This window comes from Mustelus asterias, chromosome 21 (genome assembly GCF_964213995.1).
Source record: "Mustelus asterias chromosome 21, sMusAst1.hap1.1, whole genome shotgun sequence".
NCBI classification, from domain to species: Eukaryota; Metazoa; Chordata; class Chondrichthyes; order Carcharhiniformes; family Triakidae; genus Mustelus; species Mustelus asterias.
Window position 1 is genome coordinate 13640168 of NC_135821.1, and position 19721 is coordinate 13659888.

At 51.8% G+C, this 19721-nt stretch overlaps 1 protein-coding gene across 1 annotated transcript in view; it reads left to right on the plus strand.

The window, feature by feature from the left end:
• The first annotated feature begins 2953 nt into the window (after positions 1–2953).
• tmprss6 (transmembrane serine protease 6) overlaps positions 2954–19721 on the plus strand; it is a 70547-nt gene continuing 53779 nt past the window's right edge. Inside the window, exon 1 of the mRNA XM_078237440.1 lies at positions 2954–3324. Within this exon, the coding sequence (XP_078093566.1) occupies positions 3241–3324 (84 nt within the window). The 5' untranslated portion in view covers positions 2954–3240. The remainder of the gene's footprint in view (positions 3325–19721) is intronic.

The following is a 19721-nucleotide window of genomic DNA, read 5'->3' on the forward strand; positions in this document are numbered from 1 at the left end:
GTGTGGAGTTTGCACATTCTCCCTGTGTCTGCGTGGGTTTCCTCCGGGTGCTCCAGTTTCCTCCCACAGTCCAAAGATTTGCAAGTTATGTGGATTGGCCATGTTAAATTGCCCTTTAGTGTCCTAAGATGTGCAGGTTAGGTGGATTGGCCATGCTAAATTTCCCCTTAGTCTCCAAAGATGTGCAAATTAGGTGGATTGGCCATGCTAAATTGCCCCTTCTGCCCACAACACTGTGACGGAAAGTCCGAGGAAATATTCAATGAGAAGGAGCCATAAGGTAAACTTTGAAGACTTTTCGTTATTAACAATGTTGGATAGAAGGAAGAAAGGCCAATTTGCTCGGCAGCCGTGAATCATCCAATCGATGATGAGCATCTAATCCGGCCTCAAGAAACACGTTGGGCTAAGAGAGAGTGGGGTGGACGATTGGCGGAAAAAGATCCAGGGCGGGATTTTCCGACCTCGCTCGCCCCGAAACCGTAAAATCCTACCCGAAGTCAACGGACCTTTCCATTGTCCGCCCCCCGCCCGCTCCGATTCCCGTGGCGGGCGGGACAGTAAAATTCAGGCCCCTGTGCTGGCGCCTTCAGGAATGTGTCCAACCAGAATTGGAAACTCCACAACAACAACTTGTATTTAACCCAGCAAAACATCCCGAGGCGCTATATTAATGCACACTCTCACATCAATGCCATTACAATGCAAAGAGATGGGGGACGCCACAGTGTATAGTGGTATTGTCACTGGGCTAGTAATCCATAGACCCAGGGTAATACTCTGGGGACCTGGGTTCTTTTTCTTCATTCATTCACTCATGGGACATGGACATTGATGGCTGGCCAGCAGTTTTTAAAGTTTTTTTAAAAGTTTATTTATTAGTGCCATAAGTAAGGCTTACATTAACACTGCAATGAAGTTTACTGTGAAAATCCCCCTAGTCGTCACACCCTGGCCCCTCTTCGGGTTACACTGAGGGAGAATGTAACACCTAACCAGCACATCTTTTGGAGGAAACCGGAGCACCCGGAGGAAACCCACGCAGACACGGGGAGAATGTGCAAACTCCACACAGACATTGACCCAAGCCGGGGATCGAACCCGGGTCCCTGGCGCTGTGAGGCAGCAATGATAACCACCGTGCCGCCCCATCTGTTGGAGGAGAAATATTCAAAGATAATGACAAGAAAATGAATATTTTTTAATGTCCAAATGGGTTTTCTCCAGGGTCGTGCACACAGCAGTATCCTGGAGACTGGCCATCTATCCCTGGAGATTCCAGTCCCATTATGGAGGGTTGGCAACTTTAGGTCTTGCTTCAACATCACATCCTAAAGGGGGACCCCACCGATGGGTGGAGCACTCTCTCAACACTGGAGTGTCAGCCTGAATCGCCATCTTGCCAGTTCATCCTCAAACATAAAGGGCAGCCTCGTGATTCCAGGTTACTGAAATCGCCACAGTCCCAGATGGCCATAGGCTGACTAGTGGTGATTTAACCTGAGGGTCGCCGCACCTCAGACGAGGGGCAAGGTTGAGAAGACGGGGCCTTCATGAATAATCTCAGCTGGTACGGGAATCGAGACCGCGCTATGGGCCTCGCTCTGTATCACAAACTAGCCGTCCAACCAACTGAGCTAAACCGACTCCCAGGACAGGCTTTTCCAGCCGCGCTCACCCCAAGGCTGGAAAATCCCACCCAACGTCAACGGACCTTTGCATGGTCCGTGTCCCGCCCCACTACAATTCCCGGGGCAGGCGGGACGGGAAAATTCCGTCCCCAGAGACTGCGGAGGAAGTGACGGCCTAGTGATATCATCGCTAGACTATTAATCCAGAAACTCAGCTAATGTTCTGGGGACCCGGGTTCGAATCCCGCCACGGCAGATGGTGGAATTTGAATTCAATAAAAAAATATCCGGAATTAGGAATCTACTGATGACCATATGGCGGCATGGTGGCACAGTGGTTAGCACTGCTGCCTCAGGGACCCGGGTTCGATTCCCGGTTTGGGTCACTGTCTGTGTGGAGTTTGTACATTCTCCCCGCGTCTGCGTGGGTTTCCTCCGGGTGCTCCGGTTCCCTCCCACAGTCCAAAAATGTGCGGGTTAGGTGGATTGGCCGTGCTAAATTGCCCTTTAGTGTCAGGGGGACTAGATAGGGTAAATGCGTGGGGTTATGGGGATGGGGCCTGGGTGGGATTATGGTCGGTGCAGACATGATGGGCCGAATGGCCTCCTTCTGCACTGTAAGGTTCTATGAAATCATTGTCGATTGTCAGAAAAACCCCATCTGGTTCACTAATGTCCCTTTAGGGAAGGAAATCTGCCGTCCTTACCCGGTCTGGCCTACATATGACTCCAGAGCCACAGCAATGTGGTTGACTCGCAACTGCCCTCTAAACAAGGACGACTAGGGATGGGCAGTAAATGCTGGCCCAGCCAGCGACGCCCATGTCCCACGAATGAATAAAAAATAATATTGAGAAGCCTTTTCAGCTTTTCATCAGTGAAGAATGTGTTGGGGGTTGGGTGAGTGGGGGTAGGGGGTAGGGGGTGGGGGGGAAAGAATTGTTCCTGCACTCAAAGAGGGAAGAAAGATTCGAATCCAAGAGGGGCAATCAGGTGGATGTGCCATGCCAGCTTCCAACCACGGTCACTTCCGGGGCGGGATTTTCCAGCCACGCTCAGCCCAAGACCTGCCCGAGGTCACCGGACCTTTGCCTGGCATCGCCACCCCTTCTCCACCCCCCACTCCTCCCCTCCCCCATCAGCTACGATTCTCGTGGTGGGCGGGACAGGAAAATTCCACCCCTCCCCCCCCCCCCCCCCCCCCCCCGCCATTTTCTGCCTTAATGCTAAACAACACATCGGGCAATAGGACCCAGCGGAATCCAAGCAGAGCGACTGTTTATCCCCAGTTTGGATTTGGGCACAGGTGTGTGCCAATCGGCACCGGCAAGGACATTCTCTGTCGCTCTGGAAGGCGGCGGAAAAAAATATCCCTTCGCCGAGACCCTGACGGCAGAACCCCGTAACGCCGAGGTGACTTGACCCGGGAGTATTGATCCCAGCTGGCGACTGACTGATTGCACAAGGTGCATTTTTTTGTTTTAAACTCCCAAAATCAGTCCTAACGGTTCACCCCCCCAGAAGGGACCTGTCGACGGAAACCGGGCTGCAGATGCCAAGGAGAAAGCAGCGGAATCTAAGCGTTTATTTTCCCCTCTGAGGAACTATCATGAGTGTGCAAAATGCCCACGACTTTGCCCCGCCAGTGGATGTTATGAGGACCACTGTGTCATGGAATACTCAAGCGGATATTGTAAGTACCTGAACGGGTTTCCTGAGAGGCTTGCTGCGTTGAGTTCTTTTTATTCCCGGCTTGCTCACTTAGCGGCACGGTGGCACAGTGGTTAGCACTGCTGCCTCACAGCGCCAGGGACCCAGGTTCGAATCCCGGCTTGGGTCACTGTCTGTGTGGAGTCTGCACATTCTCCCCGTGTCTGCGTGGGTTTCCTCCGGGTGCTCCGGTTTCCTCCCACAGTCCGAAAGACGTGCTGGTTAGGGTGCATTGACCCGAACAGACTGTGGGGACTAGGGGATTTTCACAGTAACTTCATTGCACTGTTAATGTCAGCCTGACTGATAAATAACTTTTGATAATCCTTAGCTTTCAGATAAAGCTCGGCACAACATCGTGGGCCGAAGGGCCTGTTCTGTGCTGTACTGTTCTATGTTTACCTGTTTTAACGCAGCCATATATTTCTGGTGTTGACACAACTCAGATTTAAGTTTATTTATTAGTGTCACAAGTCGGCTTACATTAACACTGCAATGAAGTTACTGTGAAAATCCCCCAGTCGCCACACTCCGGCGCCTGTTCGAGTTACACTGAGGGAGAATTTAGCACGGCCAATGCACCCTAACCCGCACGTCTTTCGGACTGTGGGAGGAAACCGGAGCACCCCGGAGGAAACCCACGCAGACACGGGGAGAATGTGCAAACTCCACACAGACAGTGACCCAAGCCGGGAATTGAACCCGGGTCCTTGGCGCTGTGAGGCAGCAGTGCTAACCACTGTGCCACCGCTCTGCCAGTGAAGTTTTAGGGTGTTGTTGAGCGGTTCAGTTGCGAGGTGTCAAGCGGTGGCTCGGTCGCGCCCCTGTGTCAGGAAGGGGATGATCTCAGGACCCCCCCCCCATCCTGAGCAACGAATGCTGGGCTGACCTGCCCACCCCCAGTACAGGAGGAGTGCTGCACTGTTGGAGGCACTGGTTGGAATTTTCCAACCCTTCCTGCTGGAGGGATCTTCCTGTCCCGCTGAAAGTGACTCCCCCATCACCCCCACCTCCCCGCAATGCCGTGGTAGGTTCCCCAGCGGTGCAGCCAGCAAGCAAATGCAAGTGACTTCAGCGGGACTGGAAGACCCCACTGGCGGCCAATGGTGAACAACTTCTGTCACCAGAACACCCGTCATTGCGGAGGGAATGGAAAACCCTGGCAGTTGACTTTCAGATTAAACTGTCTTTCCTCTCAAATGGACTTGAAAATGAGGCGCAAAAACTGGAAAATCCTGGAAAATCTCAGCAGGTCTGACAGCAGTTGTGGAGAGAGAATAGAGCCAACGTTTCGAGTCTGGATGACCCTTCGTCAGAGCCTGACTCGAAACATTGGCTCTGTTCTCTCTCCAATGGCCGCCAACGGGATCTTCCAGTCCTGCCCAAGTCACGGCCATTTGCATTGCTTGCTAGTCTCACTGCTGGGGAAACCACCACGGCGTTATGGGTGGGGTCACTTTCAGCGGGACAGGAAAACCCTGCCAGCAGGGAGGGTTGGAAAGGACCTGCTGAGATTTTCCAGCACTTTTCTGCCGTTGTTTCAGATTCCAGCATCTGCTGTATTTTTATCTGGGCGGCACGGTGGCACAGGGGTTAACACTGCTGCTTCACAGCGCTAGGTTCCCGGGTTCAATTCCAGCCTTGGGTCACTGTCTGTGCGGAGTCTGCACGTTCTCCCCGTGTCTGCGTGGGTTTCCTCCGGGTGCTCCGGTTTCCTCCCACAGTCTGAAAGACGTGCTGGTTAGGTGGATTGGCCGTGCAAAATTGCACCTCAGTGTCAGGGGGAGCGGCAGGGTGAATATGTGGGGTTACAAAGAACAAAGAACAAAGAACAGTACAGCACAGGAAACAGGCCCTTCGGCCCTCCAAGCCTGTGCCGCTCCTTGGTCCAACTAGATCAATCGTTTGTATCCCTCCATTCCCAGGCTGCTCATGTGACTATCCAGGTAAGTCTTAAACGATGTCAGCGTGTCTGCCTCCACCACCCTACTTGGCAGCGCATTCCAGGCCCCCACCACCCTCTGTGTAAAAAACGTCCCTCTGATATCTGAGTTATACTTCGCCCCTCTCACCTTGAGCCCGTGACCCCTCGTGATCGTCAACTCCGACCTGGGAAAAAGCTTCCCACTGTTCACCCTATCTATCCCATTCATAATCTTGTACACCTCTATTAGATCTCCCCTCATTCTCCGTCTTTCCAGGGAGAACAACCCCAGTTTACCCAATCTCTCCTCATAGCTAAGACCCTCCATACCAGGCAACATCCTGGTAAACCTTCTCTGCACTCTCTCGAACGCCTCCACGTCCTTCTGGTAGTGCGGCGACCAGAACTGGACGCAGTACTCCAAATGTGGCCTAACCAGCGTTCTATACAGCTGCATCAGCAGACTACAGCTTTTATACTCTATACCCCGTCCTATAAAGGCAAGCATACCATATGCCTTCTTCACCACCTTCTCCACTTGTGTTGCCACCTTCAAGGATTTGTGGACTTGCACACCTAGGTCCCTCTGTGTTTCTATACTCCTGATGACTCTGCCATTTATTGTATAACTCCTCCCTACATTATTTCTTCCAAAATGCATCACTTCGCATTTATCTGGATTAAACTCCATCTGCCACCTCTCCGCCCAATTTTCCAGCCTATCTATATCCTGCTGTATTGCCCGACAATGCTCTTCGCTATCCGCAAGTCCAGCCATCTTCGTGTCATCCGCAAACTTGCTGATTACACCAGTTACACCTTCTTCCAAATCATTTATATATATCACAAATAGCAGAGACCCCAGTACAGAGCCCTGCGGAACACCACTGGTCACAGACCTCCAGCTGGAAAAAGACCCTTCGACCACTACCCTCTGTCTCCTATGGCCAAGCCAGTTCTCCACCCGTCTAGCCACTTCTCCTTGTATCCCATGAGCCTTAACCTTCTTAACCAACCTGCCATGTGGGACTTTGTCAAATGCCTTACTGAAATCCATATAGACGACATCCACGGCCCTTCCCTCATCAACCGTTTTTGTCACTTCCTCAAAAATTACGGGAATAGGGCCTGGGTGGGATTGTGGTTGGTGCAGACTCGATGGACCGAATGGCCTCCTTCTGCACTGTAGGGATTCTATGAAATCTATGAAAAATGTAGGGGTGTTACGGGGATAGGTAGGGGGAGAGGGCCTGGGTAAGATACTCTATCAGTGAGTCAGCACAGACTCGATGGGCTGAATGGCCTCCTTCTGCACTGCAGGGATTCTACCAGCCACCCGATGACACTACTCAGTGAAGAGTAGGGGAGTTCTCTGCGGCATCCTGCAACAATATTTATCCCTGACCAAACATCACTAAAAACAGATTATCTAATCGTTCTCGCGTTACAGCCTGTGGGAGTTCACCGTGCGACGATTAACTGCAATCTCTCCTATTTCAAAGGCAGCTATATCTCAATAATAAAGAGGATTTGATTGACTGTAAAATCCGTCAGGGACGGTGCTACATAAATGCAAATCTTTCTTTAGCTGCCCCCCCCCCCCCCCTGTTCACTGAGTATTTATCCCAACACTTTTCAAAATGAAACACAACACTGGGCTCATGTTCCCTTCTCCCAACTCCCCCAGGGATCAAAGCCCTGGTGTATTTTGCCTGCTTTGCCTTTTCTTGACAAGTTGGATGTCTTTCGGAATCGACAGACCGCAATGGGGGGAGGGTCGTTGTCACCAGGGGGTGAAGGAGTGGAATCTCCGTCTCTCTCACTATCCCTGCCGCCGAACACTCGCTGCCTATCCCGATCGAAGGCCCGCGACGTGTTCCCTCACCGCACCGACACAACAGGTGGCAGTCCCAACTCTGCTGCTCCCCACGGAGCTCTCAACTCATCGTTGGATCCCCGCCGCCTCCCCAAACCTTCGGGATTAATTAGCCACTCCTTCCAGCTTTCACTCAACCCAGGTTGGAACCGCTTCCATTCCGAGCCGAGGAGATGCATCCAAGATATTATTCACAGTTAAGTTGCGTCTTTGGAGGAGGAACTTCGGATTCAATAACTGGCACTTTCAGGATTGGGATCAGAAGCTTTTATTTTAATGCACAGTGGTTAGCACTGCTGCCTCACAGCGCCAGGGACCCGGGTTCGATTCCCGGCTCGGGTCACTGTCAGTTTGGAGTCTGCACGTTCTCCCCGTGTCTGCATGGGTTTCCTCCGGGTGCTCCGGTTTCATCCCACAGTCCAAAAGATGTGCTGGTTAGGTGGATTGGCCGTGCTAAATTGTCCCTTAGTATCCAAAGTTGTGTAGGTTAGGGGGATTGACCATGCTAAATTACCCCTTAATGTCCAAAGGTGTGTAGGTTAGGGGGATTGGCCATGCTAAATTGCCCCTTAGTGTCCAAAGATGTGCAGGTTAGGTGGATTGGCCGCACTAAATTCTCCCTCGGTGTACCAGAACAAGCGCCGGAATGTGGCAACTAGGGGATTTAATTTCAGTAACTCCATTGCAGTGTTAATGTGACACTAATAAATAAACTTTAACTTTAAATAAACAGGTGATTGGTGATGGAATTACACGCCTCGGTAAGATTATTACAAACCCAATAAACCGTTCACTTCAAAGCTCTCCTTGGTGACTTACTTGTGACACAAATAAACTTTAAAACTCAGTGGGTGGAATTTTCCCATCCCGCCCACCATGGGAATCGTGTTGGGTGGGGACAGGGCGGGGCCGGACATGGAAAGATCCATTGATCTCATTGACCCCTGATTTTCTGGCCACGCTCGCCCCAAAATGGGAAAAGCCCGCCCGAGGTCAATGTACCTTTGCATGGTCCGCCCCCTCCCCTCCCCCACCTCCCCACCCCCATCCCCCCACCCCCCCATTCCCTCCCCATCTGGATTCGAAACGTCTTTTCTCTCCTCACAGATGCTGCCAGACCTGCTGAGATTTTCCAGCATTTTCCTTTCTGGTTTCAGATTCCAGCATCCGCAGTAATTTGCTTTTACCCTGAACATCCCTCCTTTTCAGATAGCAGTCCAGTTCCCTGTTGATCGCCTCGATTGAATCTGCTTCCGCCTCACTCTCAGGCAACGTGTTCCAGACCCGACCACTCGCTGGGTGAACAAGTCTTTCCTCACCTCACTTTTGGTTTTTTCACTGATTGCTTTAAATCTGTTCCTGTCTCCTTCAGAATCCTTTCACAAATCACACACTTGTTATGGCGCAGAAGGAGGACATTGGGCCCATCGTGTCTGCACTGGCTCTCCAAACGAGCCTCACGACTTAGTGTCCATTCCCCTGCCATTACCCCGTACCCCCTGCACATTGTTTCTATTCAAATAATCATCCAATGCCCTCTAGAATGCCCTGATTGAACCTGCCCCTACTACACTTCCAGGCAGCGCATTCCAGACCACAATGATGGGTGGCACGGTGGCACAGTGGTTAGCACTGCTGCTTCACAGTGCCAGGGACCCGGGTTCAATTCCCGGCTTGGGTGACTGTCTGTGTGGAGTCTGCACGTTCTCCCTGTGTCTGCATGGGTTTCCTCTGAGTGCTCCGGTTTCATCCCACAGTTCGAAAGACGTGCGGGTTAGGTGCATTGGCCATACTAAATTGTCCCTTAGTGTCCAAAGATGTGCAGGTTAGGTGGATTGACCATGCTAAATTGCCCTTTAGTGTCCAAAGATGTGTAGGTTAGGTGGATTGGCCATGCTAAATTGTCCCCTAGTGTCCAAAGATGTGTAGGTTAGGTGGATTGGCCATGCTAAATTGTCCCCTAGTGTCCAAAGATGTGTAGGTTAGGTGGATTGGCCATGCTAAATTGCCCCTTAGTGTCCAAAGATGTGCAGGTTAGGTGGATTGGCCATGCTAAATTGCCCCTTAGTGTCCAAAGATGTGTAGGCTAGGTGGATTGGCCATGCTAAATTGCCCCTTAGTGTCCAAAGATGTGTAGGTTAGGTGGATTGGCCATGCTAAATTGCCCCTTAGTGTCCAAAGATGTGTAGGCTAGGTGGATTGGCCATCCTAAATTGCCCCTTAGTGTCAAGGGGACTAACTATGGTTAATGCATGGGGTTATGGGGATTGGGCCTGGGTGGGATTGTGGTTGGTGCAGATTCGATGGACCGAATGGCCTCCTTCTGCACCGTAGGGATTCTATGAACCACTCACTGGGTGAAAAGGTTTTTTCCCACATCACACTTGCTTCTTTAGCGAATCGCTGTCAATCTGTGTCCCTCTCGTTCTCCATCCTTTTACGAGCGGGAGCAGTTTCTCCCTCTCTACTCTGTCCAGTCCCCCTCATGATTTTGAACATCTCTGTCGAGCTTCCTCATCGCCTCCAAGGAGAACAGTCCCAACCTCTGTAATCTATCTTTGTAAATGAAGTTTCTCATCCCTGGAACCATCCTTGTGAATCTTTGCTGAAATCTCTTCAACTCCTTCACATCCATCCTAAAGTGTGGTGCCCAGGACTCAATGCGATACTCCAACTGAGGCCAAAGCAATCACTTACACAAATACAGCGTTAGCTCTTGCTGTATCCTTGTTAATAAAGCCCAGCATACTTTATGCTTTATTAACTGCTCTCTATACTGCCACCTGCAGTGATTTATGCACACATACACCCAGGACCCTCTGCTCCTGCACCCCCTTTAGAGTTGGACCCTTTATTTTACACTGGGCTCAACTCTCCGGTTCCACGCACTCAAGGGGACGCGGTGGCCTAGTGGTATTATCGCTCGAATCTTCATCTAGAAACTCAGCTAATGTTCTGGGGGTTACGGGGGATAGGACCTGGGTGGGATTGCTGGCAGTGCAGGATTGATGGGCAGAATGGCCTCCTCCTGCATTGTAGGGATGCTATGAAAAGCAAATGAGAAAAGGCTTTTCCACCCAGTGACTGGTTGGGGTCTGGGATGCGCTGCCTGGGTGTGTGGTGGATGCAGACACAATCGGGGCATTCGCAAGGGCATGAGATGATTATTTGAATAGAAGCAGGCGGTATTGGGGGAAATGCAGGGGAATGGGCACTAAATCATGATGCTCGTTTGGAGAGCCAGTGCAGACTTGATGGGACGAATGGCCTCCTTCAGCATCGTAACAGTTGTGTGATTTGTGAAAGGATTGTGAAGGAGACGGACACAGATTTAAAGGAATTGGAACAGAAACAAAAGTGGATTAAACGGGATTTGGACAGAGGGTTAGAGAGAGACAGAGGGTTAGAGTGGGGAGAGGGTTAGAGTGGGGAGAGGGTTAGAGTGGGGAGAGGGTTAGAGTGGGGAGAGGGTTAGAGTGGGGCAGAGGGTTAGAGTGGGGGAGAGGGTTAGAGTGGGGCAGAGGGTTAGAGTGGGGCAGAGGGTTAGAGTGGGGAGAGGGTTAGAGTGGGGAGAGGGTTAGAGTGGGGAGAGGGTTACAGTGGGGGAGAGGGTTAGAGTGGGGGAGAGGGTTAGAGTGGGGAGAGGGTTACAGTGGGGGAGAGGGTTAGAGTGGGGGAGAGGGTTAGAGTGAGGCAGGGGGTTAGAGTGGGGCAGAGGGTTAGAGTGAGGCAGAGGGTTAGAGTGGGACAGAGGGTTAGACTGGGGAGAGGGTTAGAGTGGGGAGAGCGTTAGAGTGGGGGAGAGGGTTAGAGTGGGGGAGAGGGTTAGAGTGGGGCAGAGGGTTAGAGTGGGGGAGAGGGTTAGAGTGGGGGAGAGGGTTCGAGTGGGGCAGAGGGTTAGAGTGGGGGAGAGGGTTGGAGTGGGGCAGAGGGTTGGAGTGGGGCAGAGGGTTGGAGTGGGGCAGAGGGTTAGAGTGGGGAGAGGGTTAGAGTGGGGCGGAGGGTTGGAGTGAGGCAGAGGGTTAGAGTAGGGAGAGGGTTAGAGTGGGGGAGAGGGTGAGAGTGGGGAGAGGGTTAGAGTGGTGGGGAGGGTTAGAGTGAGGCAGAGGGTTAGAGTGAGGCAGAGGGTTAGAGTGGGGGAGAGGGTTAGAGTGAGGCGGAGGGTTAGAGTGAGGCAGAGGGTTAGAGTGAGGCAGAGGGTTAGAGTGGGGCAGAGGGTTAGAGTGGGTAGAGGGTTAGAGTGGGGGAGAGGGTTAGAGTGGGGCTGAACGTTAGGGTGGGACAGAGGGTTAGAGTGGGGAGAGAGTTAGAGTGGGGGAGAGGGTTAGAGTGGGGAGAGGGTTAGAGTGGGGCAGAGGGTTAAAGTGGGGGAGAGGGTCAGAGCGGGGAGAGGGTTAGAGTGGGGGAGAGGGTTAGAGTGGGGGAGAGGGTTAGAGTGGGGAGAGGGTTAGAGTGGGGAAGAGGGTTAGAGTGGGGGAGAGGGTTAGAGTGGGGAGAGGGTTAGAGTGGGGGAGAGGGTTAGAGTGGGGGAGAGGGTTCGGGTGGGACAGAGGGTTAGAGCGGGGGAGAGGGTTAGAATGGGGTAGAGGGTTAGAGTGGGGGAGAGGGTTAGAATGGGGTAGAGGGTTAGAGTGAGGCAGAGGGTTGGAGTGGGGGAGAGGGTTAGAATGGGGTAGAGGGTTAGAGTGGGGTAGAGGGTTAGAGTGGGGGAGAGGGTTAGAATGGGGTAGAGGGTTAGAGTGAGGCAGAGGGTTGGAGTGGGGGAGAGGGTTAGAATGGGGTAGAGGGTTAGAGTGGGGGAGAGGGTTAGAATGGGGTAGAGGGTTAGAGTGGGGGAGAGGGTTAGAATGGGGTAGAGGGTTAGAGTTGGGGAGAGGGTTGGAGTGGGGGAGAGGGTTAGAATGGGGTAGAGGGTTAGAGTGGGGTAGAGGGTTAGAGTGGGGGAGAGGGTTAGAATGGGGTAGAGGGTTAGAGTGAGGCAGAGGGTTGGAGTGGGGGAGAGGGTTAGAATGGGGTAGAGGGTTAGAGTGAGGCAGAGGGTTGGAGTGGGGGAGAGGGTTAGAGTGGGGGAGAGGGTTAGAGTGGGGGAGAGGGTTAGAGTGGGGAAGAGGGTTAGAGTGAGGTGAATTGGGAGGACTGTTACTGCCATCTTTATTTATTAGTGACACAAGTAGGCTTACATTAACACGGCAATGAAGTTACTGTGAAAATTCCCCAGTCGCCCCAATCCGATGCCTGTTCGGGTACACTGAGGAAGAATTTAGCATGGCCAATGCACGGAACCAGCACGTCTTTCAGAGGAAACCAGAGCACCCGGGGCAAGCCCAAGCAGACACGGGGAGAACGTGCAGACTCCACACAGACAGTGACCCAAGCCGGGAATCGAACCCCGGCCCCTGGCGTTGTGAGGCTGCAGTGCTAACCACTGTGCCACCGTACCGCCCATCGTTTTAGTAGTTTTCTTTATGTAATATGTGCATCAAAAGTGGGGTTTTCCACCAAATCTATCAACATGGGGAAGTTCACCCCCGGCCAGCCCCAGCTCTGTAGTAAATCATTGCTAAAACATTCGACAGATATGACATATCGGTCAGTTCAGTCAGAGCAGGACTGTGTGATTAGATTACATGTGAAGGGTAATGTGAAGATAAAGACCCATTCAGACTCTGTCGGTCGAGTGACCTGATTCTGTACTTTGGTATCTCACTCATCTATAAAGACTTGCATTTATTTTCTTAAGGTCCGGTTAGGGACCAGTGTATTTCTTTTGTAAAGTAGACAAAATCTGAAATCTCAGTTACTTACGAAGAGGATAAAAAGCCACAAGGTGCCACAGTTTTAAACCAGTGGACGAACTTTGCCTGTACAAGAATGAAGAAAACAAGCAAGCAATACTATCGAAGATATTCTGACATCCAGAGGGGAGCGCGCGCGCAGAGCGGGGTTAGAGTGGATTACATGGATTAACAGCAACACTGTGATCAGACACGCAATCTACTGCATATTACACCACATTCACAACCAAGACAGATTCACCCAATTTTCTCAGCAGCTCACCCAGACCTCAGTGATCACGATGAGTCACAATATTTCCTTCAAACTCTGCTTTCCTCCTGAGGGATTTCTACTCCTCTCCTTCGAAGGTCGAACCTTTGGTTTCCCCGAGCAGCTCTAGCAACCCAGACTGCCCCAACGACAGTTCATCTCCCAGTGTGTTCAATCTCTTCTCCTGAGACTGCATCCCACCATCACAAGGCTGCACCCCAGTGTCTCATCAGTGGCACAGCCCCAACTCCTGAGCTGCTCTGAGCTCATCGCCACTCCCCCACAGGCTTTTCTTTACCCCAGCTGCCGGCTGCACGGAGCTGACGGCTGTTCAGCTGTGTGGGGCTGCAGTGCGCTAACAACCTCTCTGAGCCCCAACTCCCAGCAGCGCAAACAGCCCTTTAGTTGTGCTGTGACCCTTCAGTTTCCTCCAGCCCACACTAACTTCGTCACATTGGCTCATTTTTGTACCCAGTACTCCTGGCTTTTCACGGCCTCTCCCCAGGCAGGCACACTGCTGTCAGGATGCCCACATCATAGAATCCCTACAGTACAGAAGGAGGCCATTCGGCCCATCGAGCCTGCACCAACAACAATCCCACCCAGACCCTATTCCCATAACCCCACACATTTACCTTGCTAATCCCTCTGAGGGGAAATTTAGCCAATCCACCTAACCCGCACATCTTTGGACTGTGGGAGGAAACCGGAGCACCCGGAGGAAACCCAGCCAGACACGGGGAGAATGTGCAGACTCCACACAGACAGTGACCCGAGGCCGGAATTGAACCCGGGTCCCTGGCGCAGTGAGGTAGCAGTGCTAACCACTGTGCCACCGTGCCGCCCCCTTCAGCTCCTGTTCTCAGGTGGGACCCCGAGACCGCTGCTCACTGACCACCCCAGAACAAGCCTCGATGTGAACAAAACTCCCAATTTTAAGAATCCAACAAAAGAATGTTTCACGCCACACCCATGCAGCTATCGAAGAAAACTGTGATTATAACTGTACCTGTGATTATTTATATTCATTTATGGGATCTGGGCACCGCTGGCTAGGACAGCAATCATTATCCATCTCTAATCGCCCTTGAGAAGGTGGTGGTGAGCTGCCATCTTGAACCGCTGCAGTCCATGAGATGTAGGTACATCCATAGTGCTGTTAGGAAGGGAATTCCAAGATTTTGACCCTGCGACAGCGAAGGAACGGCCGATATATTTCCAAGTCAGGATGATGAGTGGCGCAGAGGGGAAACTCCAGGTGTTGGTATTCCCAGGTATCTGCTGCCCTTGTCTTTCTAGATGTTAGATGTCATGGGTTTGGAAGGTGCAGTCTAAGGAGCCTGGGTGAGTTGCTGCAGTGCGTCTTGTAGATGGTACACACTGCTGCCATTGTGCGTCAGTGATGGAGGGAGTGAATGTTTGTGGATGGAGTGCCACTCAAGCTTTGCCCTGGATGGTGTCGAGCTTCTTGAGTGTTGTTGGAGCTGCACCCATCCAGGCAAGTGGGGAGTTTTCCATCACACTCCTGACTTGCGCCTTGTGGATGGTGGACAGGCTTTGGGGAGTCAGGAGGTGAGTTACTCGCCGCAGGATTCCCTGCCCTTGTAGCTACAGTGACCCAAGCCGGGAATCAAATCCGGGTCCCTGGCACTGTGAGGCAGCAGTGCTAACCACTGTGCCACGCTGGGAATTATTTTCAGGACTTTGACCCAGTGAAGGAACAGCCAATATATTCCCAAATCAGGATGATGAGTGGCTTGAAGGTTCTGGTGTTCTCATGAATCTGCTGTCCTGGTAAAGGTTGTGGGTTTGGAAGATGCTATATAAGGAGGCTTGGGAGGCTACAGCAGTGCCCCTTGTATACAATACATCCTGCTGCTACTTTCAGTAAATGGTGCATGGAGTTTAAGATGGCGAATGGAGTGGTGATCAAGCAGGTTGCTTTGTCCTGGATGGTGATGAGCTCCTTGAGTGTTGGAGTTGCACTCATCGGGGCGAGTTTCCCTTTAGATCCTAGTATCTGCTTAGTGATAGTGAACGGGCTTTGAGAGGATTGGCTTCCAACAGCCTTTGTGTTTGGAGTAACTCCAACCAGTGGAGGGCTTTCCCTCCAATTCCCACTAACTCCAGTCTTGCCAGGGCTCCTTGATGCCACACTCGGTCAAATGCTGCCTTGATGTCAAGGACAGTCACTCTCACCCCACCTCTGGAGTTCAGCTCTTTTGCCCAAGTTTGAACCAAGGCTGTAATGAGGTCAGGAGCTGGGTGGCCCTGGCGGAACCCAATCTGAGCATCAGTGAGCAGGTTATTGCTGTGTGGGGGCGGCACAGCGGCGCAGTGGTTCGCACTGCTGCCTCACAGCGCCAGGAACCCCGGTTCGATTCCCAGTTTGGGTCATTGTCTGTGCGGAATCTGTACATTCTCCCCGTGTCTGCGTGGGTTTCCTCCGAGTGCTCCGGTTTCCTCCCCCAGTCCAAAAGACGTGCCGGTTAGGTGCATTGGCCATGCTAAATTCTCCCTCAGTTTACCCTAACAGGTGGCGACTAGGGGATTTTCACAGTAACTTCATTGCAGTGTTAATGCAAAACTAACCAATAAACTTTAACTTTGCAAGCACGGTTGATTACCCCTTCCATCAGTTTTTGCATGTTCAATCGTATACTGAAGGGGATGAATTGGATTTGTTCTGTATTTTGTGTACAGGACATACCTGGGCAATTTTCCACATTGTTGGGTAGATGCCAGTGTTGTAGCTGTACTGGAAGAGCTTGGCTTGGGGAGCGGCAAGTTCTGGAGTACAAGTCTTCAGTACCATTGCTGGAATATTGTCAGCGCCCATTGCCTTTGCAGTGCCCAGCGCCTTCTGCTGTTTATTGGCATCACGTGGAGTGAATGGAATTGGCTGGAGACTGGCATCCGATCCGTGATGCTGGGGACCTCCAGAGGAGGCCGAGATGGATCATCCAGTTCTGGCTGAAGAGGTTGCGAAGGCCTCATCTTTTGTCCAGATGGACGTGGAGGCTTTAGAGACAGTACAGAGGAGGTTTACCAGGATGTTGCCTGGTATGGAGGGGCTTAGTTATGAGGAGAGATTGGGTAAACTGGGGTTGTTCTCCCTGGAAAGACGGAGGATGAGGGGAGACTTAATAGAGGTGTAATAAATTATGAAAGGCATAGATAGGGTGAACGGTGGGAAGCTTTTCCCCAGGTCGTGGTGACGTTCACGAGGGGTCATAGGTTCAAGGTGAAGGGGGGGGAGGTTTAACACAGATATCAGAAGGACATATTTTACACAGGAGGTGGGGGGGCCTGGAATGCGCAGCCAGGCAAGGTGGTGGAGGCGGGGACACTGGGAACGTTTAAGACTTATCTAGAAAGCCATATGAACGGAATGGGAATGGAGGGATACAAAAGAATGGTCTAGTTTGGACCAGGAGCGGCACAGGCTTGGAGGGCCGAAGGGCCTGTTCCTGTGCTGTACTGTTCTTTGTTCTTTGTTTGTTATGTGCCTGGCTCCTCCATCGTTGAGGATGGGGATATTTGTGGAGCCTCCTCCCCCAGCGAGTTGTTTAATTGTCCATCACCATTCACGACTGGATGTGGCAGACTGCAGAGCTTGTATCTGATCTGTTGATTGTGGTGTTGCTTAGGTCTGTCTATCACATGTTGCTTGTGCTGTTTGGCATGTTTGCATTCTGTGGTGTGGTTTCACCAAGTTGGTGGCTCGTTTTTAAGAATGCCAGGTACTGCTCCTGGCATGCCCTCCTGCGTTCTTCATAGAACCAGGGCTGAACCCCCAGTTGGGTGGTAATGGTAGAGAGGGGGATATGAGGGGCCATGAGGTTACAGATTGCGGCTGAGTACAATCCTGCTGATTGGCCCAGAGTTGCTCGATTGGTTATTGTTTTAGCACAGTGGTAGCGCCACACTGCACGATGGAGGTTTCTTATTCGTTCATGGGATGTGGGCGTCGTTGGCTGGGCCAGCATTTATCGCCCATCCCTAGTCGCCCTTGAACTAAGTAGCTTGCCAGGCCACTTCAGAGGGCAGTTGAGAATCAACCACTGTGCCACTGCGCCGGTTGAGTTGGTGGACAGGGTGCCAATTAAGTGGGCTGCTTTGTCCTGGATGGTGTCGAGCTTCCTGAGTGTTGGAGCTGCACTCATCCAGGCAAGTGGGGAGTATCCTGTGGCTCTGGAATCACATGTAGGCCAGACCAGGTAAGGATGGCAGATTTCCTTCCCTAAAGGACGTTAGTAAACAGTGATGGTTTTTCCAACAATGGTTTCATGGTCATCAGTAGATTCTTTATTCCAGATTTTTGTTTTTATTGAATTCAAATTTCACCATCTGCCGTGGCGGGATTCGAACCCGGGTCCCCTAGAACATTGGCTGATTTTCTGGATTAGCGATAATACCACTAGGCCATCGACTCAAAGAACAAAGGACAAGGAACAGTACAGCACAGGCCCTTCAGCCCACCAAGCCTGTGCCGATCATGTTGTCCTACCCAGACCAACCGCCTGTATCCCTCTATTCCCCACCTGTTCATGTTTCTATCCAGATTAAGTCTTCAATATCACTAATGTAACTGCCTCAACCACCGCACTTGGCAGTGCATTCCAGGCCCCCACCACCCTCTGTGTTAAAAACTTCCCCCGCACACACCACATGATGGAGGGTATTTGTTTTTCACTCATTCGTGGGACATTGGCATCGCTGGCTGGGCCAGCATTTATTGCCCATCCCTAGTCGCCCGTGAACTGAGTGGCTTGCTCACTCATTTCAGAGGGCAGTTGAGAGTCAACCACATTGCTATGGCTCTGGAGTCCCATGTAGGCCAGATCGGGTAAGGAGGGCATCTCTCCTGAACCTTTCCCCCCAATGGGGGCCAATGGGGGGAGTGTACTCTCAATCTGAAGGGGACTTTGTCTCCATGAGGATTGTATGGTGGTCACTCCGACCAATAAGGTCATGGATAGATGCATCAACAACTGATAGATTTGGTGAGGGTAAGATCACATTGCTTTTAACCCTCTTGTTGGTCCCCTCGCCACGTGCTACAGAACCGGTCAGGCAGAGAGGTTTGTCGGGAGTTGGTCAGCTTGGTCAGTAACAGTGCCACTGAGCCACTCTTGGCGATGGGCATTACAGTCATGCCCTCGACACCCTCTGTTCTCCTTCCCAGTGGCGATCAATGTGGAGGAGTCCTGATTCATCAACCGATGGAGGGTGGAAGGTGGAGATCAGCAGGAGGTTTTCATGGCCAAGTTTGACTTGATGCCATGAGACTTCATTGGGTTCAAAGCCTGTCCACCATCTACAAGGCACAAGTCAGGAGTGTGATGGAATTCTCCCCACTTGCCTGGATGGGTGCAGCTCCAACAACACTCGAGAAGCTCGACACCATCCAGGACAAAGCAGCCCCGCTTGATTGGCACCCCATCTACAAGCTCAACCGGCACGGTGGCATGGCAGTTAGCACTGCTGCCTCACAGCGCCAGGGACCCAGGTTCGATTCCCGGCTTGGGTCGCTGTCTATGCGAGTTTGCATGTTCTCCCCGTGTCTGCGTGGGTTTCCTCCGGGTGCTCCGGTTTCCTCCCACAGTCCAGAGATGTGCGGATTAGGTGCATTGGCCGTGCTAAATTGCCCCTTAGTGTCAGGGGGACTAGCTAGGGTAATTGCATGGGGTTATGGGGATAGGACCTCGGTGGGATTGCGGTCGGTGCAGATTCGATGGGCCGAATGGCCTCCTTCTGCACTGTCAGGTTCTATGATTCTATGACTGTATGCCACCATGCCGTGCCACCTTTGGAGGGGTTCAGCCCTGCCAGTGCAGCAGGTATGTGTCTGGGACATTGCACTGAAAGTATGCTTTGGTGAGTATGGGCCATATTTAGCTCACCTCTGGCACAAACCCCCAGATGTTAGTTAGGAGGACTTGGCAAGAGCAACACTGCTCGTCTGGTGCCTAGGTTAATGCCGGGCAGATTTATTCCTTTGTAAAGTTTCTGGACGTGTTTTGATATGACTGAGTGGTTTGTGGATGCATTTCAGAGGGTCATCCAATCACATTCTGAGTGTCTGGAGTAGGCCGGACCAGATAAATGGCATTTGTGAATCAGATTTTTTTCTCTCTTGGTGATTTCTTTATCATCATTGCTGAGTCTAGCTTTAAATTCCAGATTCATACGTTCATTTAACTTTACGTTTGACCAGCTGCTGGGATTTGAACCCATGACGTTAGAACATTAGACTTGGGCCTCTGCAATACTTCCCCAAGGACACTACCACAACACCACTGACAGGACTCTGAAGAATGAGGGGCAGGATTCTCCCATAAATATTCTAAGTGCCGAATTCATGTAAAAACTGGAGTATATCCCGCTGTTTTTTTAAATCTCCTGCACTCTGAGCGTTGCAGAATGCACCAGTGTGAATCACGCTGAAAATCAGGGGCAGGACCTATTCCCACTGGAGAAGCCAGCAGCATAGTGCGGAGTGCGCCACTGCGCATGCGTCGATATGTCAGAG